Raw genomic sequence first — 18127 nt, 5'->3', positions numbered from 1 at the left:
AACTGTAGGACCAGCATCTACACCAGCATATATTGCGCTCGATGACATCTCCATCATTGAAACGGACCACTGTGACCCACTTCCGAAAGGAGCCGAAGCTTTACCTGCTGGTGAGCCGCTTTGTTCCCATAGAGGGCCCTTACGTAAAACAAGCGTCCGGAAATCTGTACAAACCCGAGCATATATACATACATATTGGGAAAGATGTTGCATCCTGTTGAAACAAACCCGAGTCAGAACCAGAACACTGTCGGGAAGAGAACTCAAGCCAGAACCCAACGTACTTGGGACCTGCGTGAATCCTAACCAGCCCTAAAAAAAGAAGAAAGAAAGTAAAAAAAAAACACTGCATTGGTGGTTGTTTCGGAATAAAGTATTTCAAAGGCGGCACTTGCTTGTTGTGCAATGTAGTACTCATAAGATGGCCGTGCTTATGAGTATGATTGCTATGAGTGTTCTTAATAAGTTTCACTAATATTTATGTTGTAACAAGTATCGCCATTTCCAATGTGCCAACATCTTAGAAATAGTATGCGGATGTGCCATGCGCTCGCTACAATGCATGATTGCAAACTAAAAACGAATAGAAAATTGTGACGTACAAGTGTTGATGAACTGCCGAGCGCCGTTGCTTGAGAAGTGCTGCCTATCGAGCCTTTCACATTAGCACATTTGCGTCAATAACAGTGCGTAATGTGTCGGAGATCACGCTTACGATACGCAAAGTGCTTTGTGAAACAGTGTATTGTTGCGAAGAAGTTGGCTATTGTAAAAAAGTGAGCGCGAACAAGACATGTGAGCTCGCTGAAGCGTTCTTTATCAGAAACGAGGGTAATGATTGTATATATGAACCGTCTGTCAACTAGGTTGCGAGGTACGCAAGCTCATCGATTTCTTTGACGTCACCTAAATTTTCTGCACAGGTTTGGGTTGGTTTTCGTCGTGTTCTCTTTTTGTCTCATTAAAACTTCAGTTGTTTGACAGCGCTCGTACAGCTGTCCTTCCTTTCTTGTGCTACGTCTTGTTTGCGCTGACTTTTTTACAATATGCATAAATTCTAGCTAGCCCACCTTTCTACCTTACTGAAAGAAGTTGGCGAACTGTTGTAGACTCTTATTATGCTTAACTGGAACTGAAAAGGAGCGAAATGGAGGGCGTTGTAGCTGAATCAAACCCGCCTTATTTTTGGGCAGCACATATCATTGCTAGGCTAGCTAATATCATGCATCAAAAGAGTATCGGGCAAGTGCTTTTTTACGTGGAGCCACCGAAGTATAGGTGAATGACAGAGGAGTAATCTAGAACAAAGGTGCCTACTTGTCGACTACGGCACAAAAGTGAATGATTCAGTAATGTAGTTAACCAGAACGCAGCAAATTAGGGTAACGTTTCCATTGTTGAAAGATCTATTAAAATTAAAGAGAAGTAGTCTTCATTTTGCTTCTAAATTTTGAATCAAGGCACAAATCATGCGGGCAGCTGACCTGCTCGTAAAAAGATCACGTGCTACGTGACGCCAACAGGCAAAAAAAAAAAGAGTGTTCCACACTCGCCGCCATGGCTGCGATTGGCGCTGACTAACATTCCTTGGTTTAATTCAACATATATACCCCAGAAAGTGGACGGGAGGATGACCGCCGCCGTAGCTCAGTGGTAGAGCATCGGACGCGTTATTCGAAGGTCGCTGGTTCGGTCCCTGCCGGCGGCAAGTCATCTTTTCGTCCACTTTACTTTCTTCACATTTATATTCTAAATACTACAGATAACACCCCCTATACTTTCCTTGGCGTTATTGTCTGTTAGTTCTCATTCATATATATACACACACACACACACACATATATATATATATATATATATATATATATATATATATATATATATATATATATATATATATATATATATATATGCACTGTGACCTCCAATAACTCCACTAAATACTGTATATAAAACTGGTGAGGCTATTGAATGGGGCACGCTTCCATGTTGCTTGTCTGTCCAAGACAAATAATGTTTGGCGGGCCTTACAGAATAGATCTTCTTAAAGAAGAATCATGATTTACCAAGAGCATAATTAAAGAGCGTACAGCTAAGTTTTGCGTAAGCATGGAGGCTCCCTAGGACACATGGAACATAACAGCATGGTATTTCTCAACAGTATAGTGCAAAGCTCAAGAACGTTTCTATAGCGTGCATTATTGTGCCTCGACGCAGCCTAGGTGCGCCTAGATCCAAGAATACACGAGTCACATGGGAAAATAAACGCACACAAAAAGAAAAATCCACGAAACCATGCATGAGTTCCAACTCGCGCGAGTTGCCATTCATGTGCAAACAAAAGTACATGGATGTCTCTGCTTTTGGAACGCGGCTGCTTAGAAAACCTACACAACTTTATACTTAATGACCTCATGTACGAATGAAATAAAGCTCGAGGGTTTCACTAGTAAAAAACTTCAGACAGCTTCGCACTATGGTACCAAACCGAAAGGAACAGGGGAGCTGGGCTGCCTTCCTTGTTTCTGTCTCTTCTTTTTTCTTTTGTTTTCTTTTTTACTTTCTTTTTCTTTCTCTCTGTTTTTTCCATGTGTTTTTGGCTCTTTTCTTTCTATTTCTTCCTTTATCTATTTCTTTCTCTTTCTCGCTCTTTATATTTTTTACCTTTCTTCCATTTTTTTCACTTTCTCCGTCTATTTCTCGTTAGCTCTTTCATTCTATCACTTTCTCTCTCTCTCTCTGTCTTTTTTTATGCTGGCTCTTTCCTTGATTATCTCTGTTTATTTCTATTTCGGTCTGTTTCTTTTTCTTTCTCTCTAATTGTATATTTCTTTCCCTGGTATTCCTTACTATCTGTCCTCCTTCTTTCCCTCCGCCGCACCCTCCTTTCCCTTTCTCCTTCCCCCCCTTGCTATACTATACTACACAAGGCTATGTTATGGTATGCTATGCTGTGCTGTTCTCTGCTAGCGTGCCTGGATAGCCGAGTGTTTACGATGCTCGCGTTCGGATCGTGGGTACGCGGGTTCAAATCCCGCCTCGAAAGTAATTTTTTTCGTCGAGAATTTCTCTCTTCCTCGTTCTTTCTCTCTCGCTCTCTCTTTGTCTCTTTCTTTGTCTCTCTCTGTACTCGCTCTCTCACCCACCAGAGCTATCAGAATCGGGCGCCGGACAATTTGGCGCCCGTGTTCTGTGAGCGAAGCAGTAGATGAAGAAGGGGACGAAGGGAGCGCATGCTGGTTCATGATGATTATAGCTTTTGCTCATTGATTACGGACTGACGCTCGGCCTAAATAGATCCGCTGTTAAAAGCACGTCACGATTACGACGCACGCTGTAGTGATGGCCTGAGATTAATTTCGACTACTTGGATTTCTTTAAAGTGCACTGAAACTCCAGCACCGAACTGTGCAAAATGTGGTGATCCGCTGTCCGTTGTTCATGTTTTAATCATGTGTCGGTGGCTGGAACCAGAAAGGAGACGTCACTTCCCAGAACTGTACAAATCCCACATACCGTCACACCCATCCATTTTTCTTGGTGACGAGCCCATGTTCCCCCGAAAAAGTGTTTTAAACTTCTTAGCTAGCGTAGGCTTCTTACGTTCCGTTTCATACTCTCACTAATCTCAGCCTTCTCTCAATCTTGAGGGAATCACTGAGATTTCTAGTTCAGACGTCATGCAGCACGCACTCCTTGTCTTGACAAGGACTGCTGCCGAGGCGGCGTGGCATCGTAAAGCCCATAGCTTGTGCCCGCTTTTAAACTCATCGCACACAATCCTTTCCTTTAATTATTTTAGGCCCTCTACACCACACTTTTATTTTATTTGTCACTTTGAGTACCACGCTTTTTACTTGAGTCGACCGTAAGCCTGTGTTTGGCGCTCTTTGGCCTGAGTTGCCCTTGCGCCACTAAAACCTACCATCATCAACGTGCACTGAAACCTAAGTATACGTAACGTTGTTTTCGCATTTCGCCGCCATCGCCTTTCGCGCTCTGGACTAAGTGCCGCGTTCTGAAGCTTAGCAGCGCTATAAATTGCCGTTAAGGTACCAAAGCTGATCAGCTCAAGGTCATGGTCATGGCTTCTCAGGCGTCATGGTGTGCCGGAGGTATATTGCGCAGATTGTAGCTCAATTATACAAAACTAATGATACCGACAGACGACTGAGCCATAGGAACCATAGAGGACAATATACGTGATTTCTCAACTGTATTGTAATGATTCTCACTTAAAGTGAAAGAAATTAAAGTGGACGAAAAATCACTCTTTTCGTCGGTGTAATCCGAACTCACAACCTTCGAATTAGTGCAGTATTGTCATTGTAGGTATAGAAACGTTGGTTACGCTGACTAGGTTCAACATTGCCGTTTTGTTTTTCACGCAGCTGAACTCCTTACCTGCAGCTTCCTGAACAAACAGCTCTGTCACTGGACCATAAGCGGAGTCCCATCAAGAACATGGAGGTTTGGGCCACCTCCTAGATCAGACCTCGGGCCGGAAAAGGGACCGAACGAAACTAGGGGTACAGAGATTTCGCTGTTCAGAAACTAGTCTACTTTCACCTTCATTTACTGTAATGGACGGAGCAGCCCGGAAATGCTAGCGACCATTGTTACATTCGCCCAGAATCCTATTGCACCTTCTGCTTCAAAAATGTTCGCGCGGAGACTGCTAGTGCACTGCACACAGAAAGAATTGCGTGGCTCTGCTATCGCAAACACCAAAGACCAGTGAAGCTGGGCGAAGCCCAGCAAAGGAGTACCAAACCACGCCATGTCCCGGTTGTACACAGTAAGTCTGACCTTTGTATGAGGTCATCGTGTTCCAAGTCTGCAGAGTGCTTGCCAAGCGATCCCACATTTAGAACGGTGATTATAAATTCATCTTCTGCCACCTTCCCAAACGCCTCGTGAAATCTACTGGTAATCGTGTCAAGGGTGTGTCCTTTCAGCCTAGCCAACTCGGCAGTCATATTCTTGCGTACATTACCATTTGCCTAGAAAGTGTAATCTTCGTAATGATTGGTCAAGTAAAGCCCTTCGATTATCGGTACTCACACAAGCGTAGCACACCGACTGCACCATCGTGCGGCTCCCAACATTCAAAACATTGGTAACCTGCATCGGGCCATTCAGGTTTTTAATCTCCGGTGGATTTTTAATTTGGACCTCCTGTATTGGTTGATGATGGATTCGAGGAAACGATTAGCACCACGTCCATAACGCCAGCATTTCGTGCATACTGTAGGACGTGGAGCTTGCGCTTGGCTAGACATCTTCTTCATCTTTCGTTGGCCGGTGGTGGGTAGTGGGGCTTGTCCAATTTCTGTGGCACATACCCGCTAGGCGAACGTAGAGAGATGACAACCGTAGAGTGGTTCTGACAGATCCGCCGTAAAACTGCAAATAAAACCAGAAAAAATTCACCGCTTATATGCACTAAATGCTGATCAGGTTCCCAGAAAACTGTAGCTAGTGAAAAAGCAAGCGGCAGTTTTTCAGTGTCCTTCATATTCAAAATATAGCCAAGCGGCATATTTGGAATGAACGCTGGAAAGACGGAATGAGATAGACGAGAGCACTGGCTCGTTTGCTTGTGCTCTCAAGACGGTCCTATAACTGCAAACATAGCAGCAGCAACAACAACAAAAAGAAAGAATAGGTACAATAATTTAATAACTTACCGTTAAATTAGTACTAATATTTCTACCCATATGTAGATAACTGTTATGAATTAGTTGGTGACATCGACAACCATTTTAACTTAAATAAAACAGTCGTCTACTCCTCTGTTTATCATCTAGCGTCTATACATGAACATCACCGCAGCTTGGAACCGCTGGCACCAGGCCTGTAGCCTGGGCGAGTGGGGCCCTTCCACCCCCCCCTCCCCCCGAAAGTCTTATGGAGGCTGGTGCTTTATCTATAATAAATTATGAAAACAGGTGTTTTTCTCAAGAAGTCAAAACCTTCAGCAAATGCCCCACTCCCCGGCCCCTCCCCGAAAAATGTTCCTGGCTACGGGCCTGACTGGTACCTCTGTTTCCTAAAGAAAGTCAGCCATGCAACCTACGTCACAGCCTGTAATAAGCTGTGAGGTGTAATTATGAATGATACAAAGTGACATTATTAAACGGAGTCATGGACCCATACAGATAATGGAAAGAGCCAGCTTGCCATGCTGTTTCTTTATTTTCTGAACCGGTTTTTCTGACACGGATGAATAATAATTTTACCACAAGAACTCTTCCGGCAATCTCTGTACTTTCGTATAACAAAATGCAATTTACCTGCTATACACATCTCTCGAATAATTCAGAGTTTTAAAGTGGAAAGCTGGAACTCAAATTCGTTTGCTTTTAAACGGCACGTTTTATCGCCTCCACGTTCTAGCTCAAGCACATGAGTTTGTATTCCATAGCAGCGCTGAAAATTGAGGGAAGTTTGCCTGTATCAAATGTTAATAAACAGGGCAAATACCTAGGAAAACCTTCCTCGAAGCAAAGTTGGGCGTCGGCATTATTAACGCTAGCTTGTGCATTTAACGTAGGAGATTCTCAGGGAGCGTGGAAACATTCGCATGTCGTTTTGCTCACTGGCATGGGTTCTGTTTTTGTTTTGTTTCAGGCGGCATGATACATGTGACAAGAGCTTCACTGGTAAACAACGTCGGTTTGCTACGACTCTCGTCGACAATAATGGGTCGTCAGCCGCAACTGATTTGCCTTACCACATGGTACCACATGTTCGGTGGCCGAGGTTTAATCCTGGGGCTGAGTGCTCGCAAAACAGTTGCCTCAGCGGGCCTCAACTGGCAGCGTTCACCTCTCTTCTACCAGTATGGCCGCACCACCGCTGACATTTGGTACAAGGTGCAGCGTACGATTAACATGAATGGCTCCCACAATCAGGTACTCTATACGTCCTCGACGTGTTATTCATGCCATTTTTACAGCTTTCCTGCTTATTAGCAGTAAACATGGCTTTTGTTTCTGCTGACAAAGACGCTTTTCACGCGAGATCAGTGATATGAGACAAACTTATTTAAATTATTACCTGAATTTGCCTATGCCTGCCTAAATAACTCAGTGGAAAAGCATTCTCTCAGATTCCATACTTATCAAGAGTTCGATGCCAGGGCACGGGAATGCGTCCACAGCTCATGGCGGAAGCTAAGCCAAGCCACAGTTATTGCCAGAGTTAGGACGTAGACCTCAGTGCCCGCATGTCATGTGCACTGTGTGAAGGAGGTCACCTGATCTGCGTTGGGTGCGACAGCCATCATAGCAAGGCGAACCGAAAATACAGTAGTAATAATTGTTGACGTTTTACGTCTCAAAAAATAACCACGACATGATAATGAGAGACGCGGTAGTGGAGGGCTCCGGAAATGTTGACCAGCTGGGGTTTATTAACATACACGTACATAAATCCATGCTCACGAGCACCTAGGATTTGCTCCATCGAAATCTGGCTATACCGCAACCAGGATTCATTCTCGCTACCTTCGGATCTGCTGTCAAGCACCACAGCTATAGTGAACTATAACCACAAGAAGTACACCGACTAGGCGGGTACTCTGGAGCGCACAGTATTGCAGGTCACATGATAGGGTACATTATCAAGACGAAGCACAGCTTAGGTGGGGAAGCTATTAAAACCAGATAACGTTCTCTTAGGCACAAGCAGGGCTGGGCAGTATGGCGATAATATTTCAGATAAACTTTTCTGTATCTGTATTTCTGTATCGAGATACATTTGAAAAATGTATTTGTATCTCAGCAGTGAAATACTTTTACGATGTATCGTTTGTATCGCGATACTATGCAGGACACGGGTATCTCGTTGCATTTTGTTTTGTCGGAAATGAGTTCAGGCGTGTTTCCAAAGGGGAAATGACGTTTTTTTTGTGTGCCAAGACAAACAAAGGCGTGCCGCCGGTCGCCGACAGATAGGGCGGCGATGGTTTCCCCTTAACCACAGAATGCCCATGTGGTAAAGCCATGGTAAAGCGCGCGACGCAGAAGATGGCAGAATCGCGGAGGCAGTATCTTCGGCTTCTGGGGACGAAAGTCGCTGTCTCTCAAGGCCAGTGCAGCCGACCTAATTTTTTTCGGGTGGCAACCCATTACTTCGCGACCCCCGCACGGAAACGGCCGTGGAACAGAGGCTTTTCAATGCTTCGCGTGCGTTCAATTCTCAATGCGCCGGCACTTCCAAAAGCAGTTCCCGTAGTAGCGGCGGAAGTGATTCGAAGATTGCTATGTTTGTCGCGCTTTCAGCCATCCCTCCAACGTGTCAGGGTGCGTTCCTAATTGATTACAAGCGTGAAAGGGTCTTTTGTGGTGCCAGGCTCCCCCACCGCCGGAGCCGACTTCGCCTGTTGCGGCTTGCTGAAATGGGTGCTGGTAGCGTCGGCGGTGGTGACAGCTTTATTGAAGAGTGACCCTTTCGTCCCAGGCGACGAGTGCTTGCTGTAGTTTCTGATGGGGCGCTCTCAGCAGCTGTGCCTGTTTCCACGTCTATTTAGAAAGACAGCAGGAGCAACTTGGGAGGGCTTAAACCCTCTCACCCACAAAGAACGGGACTTTAGGAAGCCAATGTTTGAATTGTGCAGTTTTGACATATTGGGCTCCATTTCGCGTAGGTAATTACGGCCGGCCTATATGGGCAGCGGAATCCTCAGCCGTCTGACCCGGCGCCGACCGGGTCAGAAAGCTGAGGATTCCGAAGGCGGGGACCTCTTTCGGCTTCTGAATGGTCATAGCAAACCAGGTGAGGGCGGAAGTGTTTCGGTACCTGATGCCCCGAGATGAGATATCACCACGCAACAGGGCAATCCGGCTACGAAGGCGGTATTTATTTAATGTAACACGAGTTTGTGCACGCCTTCAGCGGTAGAGAGAATTTTTTTTGCGAGTCTTGTGCTGAGGCTCAACCGACGCTGTCTAAAAGACGGCCTATTTGAGAAGCCTACACAGCAACCTTCTCAGCAAAGCTGATCTTATGTTCATGATAAATGTATGCTTTTCCTCAATTCACTGGTGTTCATTAGCTCATTTTGTCGTTACCAAGTATGTCGATTTCGCTGTCCAATGCTTGTTACTGTTACTGTGAAGTAGTGTATTTTTATTGCAATTGATACTTGTAGTTATGTCATTATTACTAATTATGTACTTTGTACCCCCCATGCAATGTCTTAATGGCGCTGAGGGTACGGTAATAAATAAATAAATAAATGGACTGAAATTTCAATGCGCTGCAACTTTAATTACAACATTATGCTGCACTCATAAATGTCTTTGCTAACTATGAGCATCTTTATAATAAAAAAAGTATTCCAGTATGTTTATCGCTGTAACTGTATTCGGGAATACTTTTTTCGCCTTATTGCAAAAGTATCTTCGAAATATCCCTTTACGTTAAAGGCAAATGTATCTCAGTATTTGTATTTTGGGCTTCCAGTTCATGTATTTCGATATCTGTATTCCGGAATACTTTTCTGGGTATCTCTGCCCAGTCCTGGGCACAAGTATCTGCGCATCCTGTGTTCTCCATCAACCGAGAGCTAATCAGGAGGGCTCTGAACTCCATTTCTACCGCAGTAAATTAATATATAAAACTTCGTGCATTACCTTAGAATCAACATTGTTGAATCGGCCACATCTAAATACCAGTTTATTAGTGAAAAACGTTTATAGGCTGGTATTTATGATCTCGTCAGTTCTATTTGTCCTGTCCCAATGGTTGTTTCGTTGCCATAGAGTGACGCTCGCGGTATCAGAAAAAAAATCTGAAAGTCATAGTTGCGAGGCTCCTGATAACGACGCTTACATTAGACAATTGCTTGTAACCGGGACCTTGCTGGCGCTCATTTATTTCTGCAGCATAATCAGTGATATTGCGTGGCAGCGCCATCACGCGATTTTGAGTCCTGCCGTAGTGGGGGACCCCGGAATAATTCTTGCCACCCGGGGTTCTTTAACGCGCACCTAGGTCTAAGCACACGGGAGTTCACTTATTTTGCCCCATCGTAATGCGGCCGCCGCGGCCTGTCGTCGGATGCGCGCCCTCGAGCTTACCAGAGCGATACGTTACCTCATAATCTACCTGGCGGCTTTACTTTTGTCATGAAGATCTGATTATATGGCAAATTGTGATTGCTAGTTGAGAAATGCGAGCTTCGACAAATGGGGCCATCTGATCGGAAACATGACACTGTGGACATTTTAAGGAGCACTGCTTCGGTTACTATATTGGCGTGAAGCGCTCGAATATGTTCACGATTGGTTGAAACTGCGGCCTTGGTAGTCTAACTTACCTCGACATCAATATCTAATTTCTTGCCAAACTTGTTACGTAAAGGCTGCGGTACGTACGAGTGGAGTTGACTTTCATATATTTCTAGTTCGTGTAGGCAGCAGCCCAAAAATGCAAGTAAAAAAAGCTAACGAAACGGCCACCAGCGCCCCATGAGCGTAGCATGTAAATCATGCTGTACATGACATGCGTGTCATGATTTTCATGTTATGACTTGTCATTTATGTTCGTCATACAGTCATGTTACTCCATACCAATTTTGGTGCACATTCGATTAACCAAGCGACCAGGAGAGCACAAAGTCGTAGGCGGCTAGATAGATAGATAGATAGATAGATAGATAGATAGATAGATAGATAGATAGATAGATAGATAGATAGATAGATAGATAGATAGATAGATAGATAGATAGATAGATAGATAGATAGATAGATAGATAGATAGATAGATAGATAGATAGATAGATAGATAGATAGATAGATAGATAGATACGCTCAAAGTCGCAGAAGTTCGCTAAGAAATGCTTCGCATTTAAAAAAACGTAACGTTATTTGAATAATGTGAAGTGCGTCATTACACTTTATCGTCTGCAAATTAGCATAATAAATTTTAGCTGCGGATGGGCCAAGGTGAGCGGACCGTGCTGAAGCAGCGAAGTATTTCTTGGGAAAACTAGAAGCAGCGTGAAAAAAACGACGACAAGAATAGGAACACACACAACAGAACTAGCGCTGATAAGCGATCAGCGCTAGTCCTGTTGTGTGTGTTCCTATTCTTGTCGTCGTTTTTTTCGTGCTGCTTCTAGTTTTCGCATCATGAACCGACTCGCCCAAACCTACAAGTTGTTGCTAAAACATATTTCTTGGGCGAGCTGTTAATGCTCCTCATGACCGCATATAAGTAGAAGCTCACCTGGTGCAAAATCTGGGAATACAGCATGTCATTATTGCTTCTCTATATGACCTGCATGCATGTTGCTGAATGTACGCCTTTCGTTAGTATAGCGCTAAGCTGTATTCTGGTCATACTACACTGAAGGTATAGGGGCCGTGGTTCGCCCGTGCGCCCACACCGCGTCGGAGCTGAGGCATTTTTAAAAACGCAAGTGAAGCAACTTCTCGCTGCTTGCGATGAGGTGAATCCCGAAGTTTCGCCAATCTGCTTCTTTGACGCAGTTGGCATTTGACGTCACTTTGCTACCAAGAGCTACAAACGACTCTGTGGTTGCGTTAGGACCAGTAGAGGCTGTGCCTGGTGCATGCGATGTGGTGACGGACGGTGAAGGTAAGCATATTATAACCGTCCAAGGATGGCGTTTTTAGAGCATACAATATTGTAACACACCATCACGCAGATAAAGATTCTGATTACTGTGCATTAGAAACATACTAATTAACGGAATCTCTGGAAATAGCCTGCGTCATATATAAGAATGCCACTGTCCGAGCTGGATTACATGAGCAGGCGAACATTATATGCTTAAAAAATGAAAGCGCATAATGAATAAACTTGCGTACAGCATATAATGGCAAGTCGCAAATTCTAGCTGGCGAGCAGGCAAATACCAACTGAAAGCGTGTTCACAGGATGACGCCTCTTTCCATACAATGTTTCGAGAATTTTGTCATGAAGCACATCTCTGGTCCAGTCGCTTTTGTGTTTCGATCCACAAAATAACAGGTGTTAAAGAGACCACATAGACAAAGCTCAACAGTTTTGAATTCGAACTCGCGCTCTTCATATTTTATTTGTGCTAATTTCGCGATAATATGAAAATACACGAAAAAATAATATCAAGCCAAATGGTTAATTTTCTGTTTTCAAATTTGCGCTGTAAAGATTAGCGTGAACATGTAATTGGGGCGTGACAAAATTCAACGTTTCCTTTCGCATGTCTGCTGGCTTGGGTTCCCCAAGGTTCCCATACTTGACGTAATCGGTCTCCTTTGCAACTCGCTTTCCTCCATTTGTACCGGTATATCCAATATGAGTAAATCTAAAATGATATTGTGCTATAGGAGACGTAACCATTCGTACTTCTTATATGTGCCTTTTCTGGCTTACCAAGCCTCTTCCCGCGGCCAGGGTGGCACTGTTGGTATTGTTCAACGGCAGTCTATCAATGAAGCTAAAATGTTTGTGTGTTGCATGTCCCTACAAAAAGAACTGAATGGTGCGGCAGTGCATTTTTATCTCGAGCTTGATTGTGTACATGTCAAAAGTGGAGCCCTCTTTAAAACTTGATCTAAGTACACAGGTATTGAATTATCAGCAGCTACAAATTTGGCATCCCAATGGACCCCGTAAAGGAAATATCTGAAGCCTGATTAGCGTTATTTCAAAATTATTATTATGTATTTTATTCTTTTATTTTAGTGATGTGCGTCTGTTTGAGGAATATTTTCTATGGATGAGAATTGGGTAATTTTGTCTGATAAGTTTTCAGTATGTTGCATGATCTAATAAAAAGAAGGTTCTTCTTTCTTAGGAAGTATAAGGCAGGTACGAAAGAAAACTTGTCTCTCAAGTAGAGAATATGGTGATACATAAACTAAGTTTGATTTACCTTTTCAGCGATTTAATTTAGTAAACAACGAAAAACAAGCTTATAGATGATATTTTGTGCATGCCTATAGTATGTGATTTGATGCTGGAAGCCCACTAAACGTAGAAGTTCTCAAACTAGGAGCACTTATGTTAGTTGTTTGGTGCATCATCACGGCTGCAGTAACGCAAACATGAAAGCCGCACGTTCATAGATGTATCGCAGTGTTAGTCGAGGACCGATAGTGTGTCACTGAAGCACCACAGATTGCTCTGAAGGGATGCAGATATACTGAGGCTCGTAAAACAAAAATTACCTGCGCCTGAATCAAGACACAAAATTCACATTCACTGCCTGAAAACAAGGCATTCTCATTGAATGACTGAAAATCAGTGTAGAGAATTTATCTGCTTCGCGCATTCGCTCTAAATGAATGGCTCTGCGCCGCAAACATGGCGCTTCTTATTCGCAGTAATTGAACAAATGACCCTAGTAGCACGACTTTGAATCAACTTTCGCAATGTGGAAGCAACATTTGGTGCTACTAGGGCAGTGATGTACAACGAATTCACAGGCACGACATCAAGTAAAGACAATATTGGTGCTATAACGATGAATAGCCAAACTTAGCAATCATGACGTCACCTGAATGTCAGCGTGACGTCAGGAATTCGACATCATTTTCTCGTATTTTTGGCCACATTGGCTCAGTAAAATTTCCTGAAACGTACACTACGTTATTAAGTCTCGGACACCCTTAGAACAGAAAAGAAATCATCGTTCGCTAAAGAATTACATAGACCCTAGCAGACACCTTCAAAATGTGTTATGTCACGAGTTAATGCGTGCACCTAAAAGCAGTGTCACCACCTATACTGTTTGGTTGCGCGTTTTCTCGCTTGTCCAGTGTGTTCTACTGGCAAGAGTGAAGCTGTTGGTATTACGAAAGTTTAGTATACAAGAAGGAGAAAAATCATTCATATCTTTAGCCTCACTTTTGTCTCGCTTTTCCACTATGTGGAAAAGACGGGTGAGTGCACTTACGAGCGTTATCAGCGACGACGTTTTAGTTGTTCCGCTTGTTTTAGGAATATGTAGCTAAAATATTGCATTGAATGTTTTCTTTCATAAATTAACGACCGTGTTTTTTCAGGTTACTGTGATTTTGAGTTTGACGATTGCGATTGGAAATCAACTGACGGATGGAGACGGCAAATCAAGGCTATGGCGTTCACGGATCCTGTGAGAGGCTCCCAATCAGGACCAGATAATTCGGGTTCGTGGGGATCATGCCCACAATTTTTTATGTCTTCCTTCGTTAAAAGTGCAGTGCTTATTTCCGTAAAGTGTAAATTTGCGATAACCACAGCTTAGCTGCAATACACGATTGACGTACGCGCTTTAGGTTTTTGCGGACCTCCACTAAAAGCGCCAGGTCCAAGTAACAAAGAAAAAAAGAAAATGGGCATAATTGAGATGTCGCAATCACCAATAAGTTTCACATCGATGCTGTATACCTCAACCAAGCAACTGTTCCGTCTCCACAGGCTAAAAAAAAAAGAACGCCAGGCCCCTAAACCACCAACAGATGCTCGCGCTCGCGTGCTCCTCGGCTAGCAGATGCGGGCTTTCGTCGCGTTTTTGCCTCGGACGCAGAGGAAGGCCATTCGGAAAGGTGGACAGACGAGCCGACGAACGCGTTCGCTGTAGACTCGTGCACAACTGCAACGCCACCACTAAATTTTGACCTGTGGCTGGTTTAGGGGCTCTTTAACAGTTGCAGACAAACGGCATGCATTTCTTTGCAACCAGGTATACAGAATAGAGCTCAGCATTCGTTTCAATAAAGAAAACCACAAAACACGCGTCAAAACCGCATGCTGGATGATAAGGCGCCTGTGAAAAGTGGGAACATCTTCCCATGCATTCCCGGTAAGCATTAGGTTGCAGCTGTTTTGCATTTCACACGAGGGCTTAGAATGACGTCAAATGGCCCTTCCTTCTCCCTGCGTATAAGAGGGAGACACATCTGGCAGCTAATTCAGTTTATTCTAAGACTGCCGTGGGTAGACCGCGGAGAGTAAGGACACCAGAAAAAGAGCCTGAATACAATGATCGACCAAGGAACAAATTTGTCTTGGTAAAAACGGTTGCAGAACCAATTGTGGTTTACCAAGGGACGAAAGCGACGGTCTACCAATCACGGTCCACCATGCGATGAAAGAGAAGTCTGTTCTTTGGCGTATATGCCGATGGTACGTCGGACCTTGAGTTACTTTTGACGCGCCAGTGTAGAGGACGTATTTGGTAAACCCAGAATATGTGCACAAATGTATTTGCACACAGACGTCGATCAACCTCGTAAGACTTGGCTAAAACGCTGAAAATGCAGCATAGGCTGCTACTAACTGACGGTTTCGCATTCCCATATTGCTGAAATCTGGTGTCATTATTTTCCGTTGCTGGCAAATAATAACAGCAAACTTGAGCTCATCTTTTGTATACGTAGCCTATGTCCTTACGGCCACCCGAGCGTCTTCGTCTCCGTCCGGTGCCCTAGTAACGAGCCCAGAGTTGCCAGGCGAGAAGAACCCTCAATGCTTCGAATTCTGGTACCAACAGACTGGTGCAAAGGGAGCGGAGCTTCAGGTGAGCTTGTCAGTGTTAGATTGTGTGAAAGTCACCAAGAGCACTGGTATTTTGCATGGGTGCCTTTGTACCGGAGGTGAGACTCTTCCCACCAACATCGAGTACCAAACACGGCAAAAGTGGGCCAATAAGTAAAAGACAGCTGTTCTCTTTATCAAAACAAATAGTATATTATCTGGTTTTGACACGCGTTGAATGTTTAGGACAGCCTGAAATGGCACGAGGTCATTTCGGTAAGTCATGTCGTGGACCCAGAAAGAAAGGACCCTGCATTGTCAGCATTCGCCGTCTTTCCGCCGAAAATAGCGGCAACCTCTATGACTCACAAGCTTGTCCTCTGTTACACACAGGTTGAAGTGATGGCGAACGGCAAGAGTGAAGTGCTATGGAAAAAGCCGCTCAAGCCGGTCACAAACTACTGGATGCTCGGCCGCGTGCAAATCATTCAGGAGAAGGAATTCAAGGTAAGAACGTACTAAACCAACATAAAAAGCTTCAAAATTGTTTGAGCGTGCTTTCTGTGTATCAGATATATCCTGGATCTTGCTTTTAAGGTTGCCTCAGAGAAGCGAGAGTAACTGCACGTCAGCGGCTGCTGTGGCTTTCGTTATCCAGCCAAATGCCATATAACCTGGATGAATGTTAATATTTTTCTCTGAAGGCAATGTGTACCCTTGTACCCTAGCAAGGGCACCCTAGCAGGTGGAAGAGCAATGTCTGATATACTAACCAACCGCTATGCCAAAAATGTAGTAGAGTTTTTTGCACCCTGAAACGTTGACCCCCTATTGTTGAAAAAGACTGTCACGTGCTGCACAAGGTGAACAGTCCTTTTGTTGTTGGCCGTGGTACTTGATTGTTCACCCTTAGATTATCATTGACGTTATATAAAACAAGGTGGAAGCGGAAGCTGAGAAGCTGCGAAAAAACCGGTTTAAAATTTCACTGCACCAATACGCTATAGCAATCTCTTGATTATCGCATGAAACTGTTTACTAAGTTGAAACAGAACAGTATTCCAATCTTTTATGCAGTATGCCCTATTGCCTGAACATTTTTTGGCAGGGTTAAGATAAGTCGCATCGATTAGTGGTTATTCCATCTACTGTGTAAACCTGCGTTACGCTTTGCTCTCAAACATGGTAATATTCTTCGCCTTATGGAACCTCAGCTTAAATGGCAGCGCTGAGACACAACCTTCCTATTAAAATGCTCCGCTTGTCATAGCAGTAATAAATGCATATGTTTTGATGAGATTTTTATGGAAATATGGGACAAACACACGGAAAAAATACGAAAAATATTCTGTTAGTGCAAGAAAACATATTAAATCATTGAAGTTATATACGCAATTCTTCAGTAGGGCCAAAACATCGACCGAACTTCCTCATAATGATATTCTGGAAGATGCTTTTAATCGGGAATAGTGTCCGCTATGTAGCTGAGCCTTTGTGTTATTTTAAAAAGGTGAATGAATATTGGGTATTGTGTTATTTTCGTGCTCGTTTTGAATTCAGGTTGGAGTTCGTGCCAAATTCACCGAAGGGAATGCGCAATCAGTCAGCATCGATGACGTAGTGCTGAGGCCAGAACCCTGTACCCACCCTGCCGAGTGTTACTTCATGAACGACCTTTGCGGATACGTGAACCTCTATGAAGGAGACTTTCGCTGGCTTGTCGGCCCTGGTAGGCTGGAAAGGCCCGGTAGATACCTAGGTGACCCCTTGTTAGCAGGTACGGTCAACATCCTGATGAAAGCAACTGATTGTTTTCAATATCCTGCTCTAAGATTATTCATATATTCACCAGCACCAACAAAAGTGATCATACATGCTTATTAAGCAGTGTTCATGATATACATAGGTTGGCAAACTCACTCATGTGTCGTCTCACTCGGACTCAGATCGAGCCGTGAGTCTTAGTCTGAGCTAGTTCGGGTGATTAATATTTTGGTGAGTTTGAGTCCGAGTCAGTCCGGTTGAGGAAAAGTTTAGTGAGTCTAAGTTCGACTGAGTCCGGTTGAGGGAAATATTGGTGAGTCTGAGTCCTAGTGAGTCCTATGTGTAAAACATATATTTCTTAAGTGAGTCTGAGTGATCTTCATCTTCTATTGCCGACCTATGTTCCTATGTCTCATATTCAGAATTAATATGAACATTATATCGGCTTACGTTTATACTCAAGTCTATTCACACATATCTCACCTCACTAGCGTTCATGCGCCACCTCAATACTTACTGATCAGAGGCATGAGTTGGAGGGTGGACGGAGAGATGCCATGGCCTCCCCCCGCAATCTCTTTGACGGGAATTCCTTGATAAAAATATCTCGTGTGAGTTTTCATCGTGTGAGTTTTCATATTTCATAAAAATATCTTTACTGGAACGGAACCGCTGAGAACTCGCATTTGAAGGTACAATATCAAAAGGCGTGTCGTAGTAGCACCGATTTTGAGAGCCAGTGGCCTTAAAGAGCATTGACACCATGATCGAAAAGCTCAGTTTACACAAACGGACTCATGAGTCGACACACCCAGGCTCACTGAGACTTGCAAGGAAAAAATGGAAGCGCGCAAACTACTGATAACGACGCCGAAGACACGGACAA

The 18127-nt window shown here is 43.9% G+C and overlaps 1 protein-coding gene across 1 annotated transcript in view; it reads left to right on the top strand.

The window, feature by feature from the left end:
• Positions 1–5819: 5819 nt before the first annotated feature.
• Positions 5820–18127, top strand: part of LOC125757391 (MAM and LDL-receptor class A domain-containing protein 1-like) — a 52556-nt gene continuing 40248 nt past the window's right edge. Inside the window, exons 1-7 of the mRNA XM_049412964.1 lie at positions 5820–5868; positions 6634–6917; positions 11502–11610; positions 14025–14147; positions 15381–15520; positions 15871–15984; positions 17038–17254. Of these exons, the coding sequence (XP_049268921.1) occupies positions 5820–5868; positions 6634–6917; positions 11502–11610; positions 14025–14147; positions 15381–15520; positions 15871–15984; positions 17038–17254 (1036 nt within the window). The remainder of the gene's footprint in view (positions 5869–6633; positions 6918–11501; positions 11611–14024; positions 14148–15380; positions 15521–15870; positions 15985–17037; positions 17255–18127) is intronic.

Source organism: Rhipicephalus sanguineus, chromosome 2 (assembly GCF_013339695.2).
Source record: "Rhipicephalus sanguineus isolate Rsan-2018 chromosome 2, BIME_Rsan_1.4, whole genome shotgun sequence".
Taxonomy (NCBI): Eukaryota; Metazoa; Arthropoda; class Arachnida; order Ixodida; family Ixodidae; genus Rhipicephalus; species Rhipicephalus sanguineus.
This window is presented reverse-complemented; position numbering and strand designations above follow the sequence as displayed.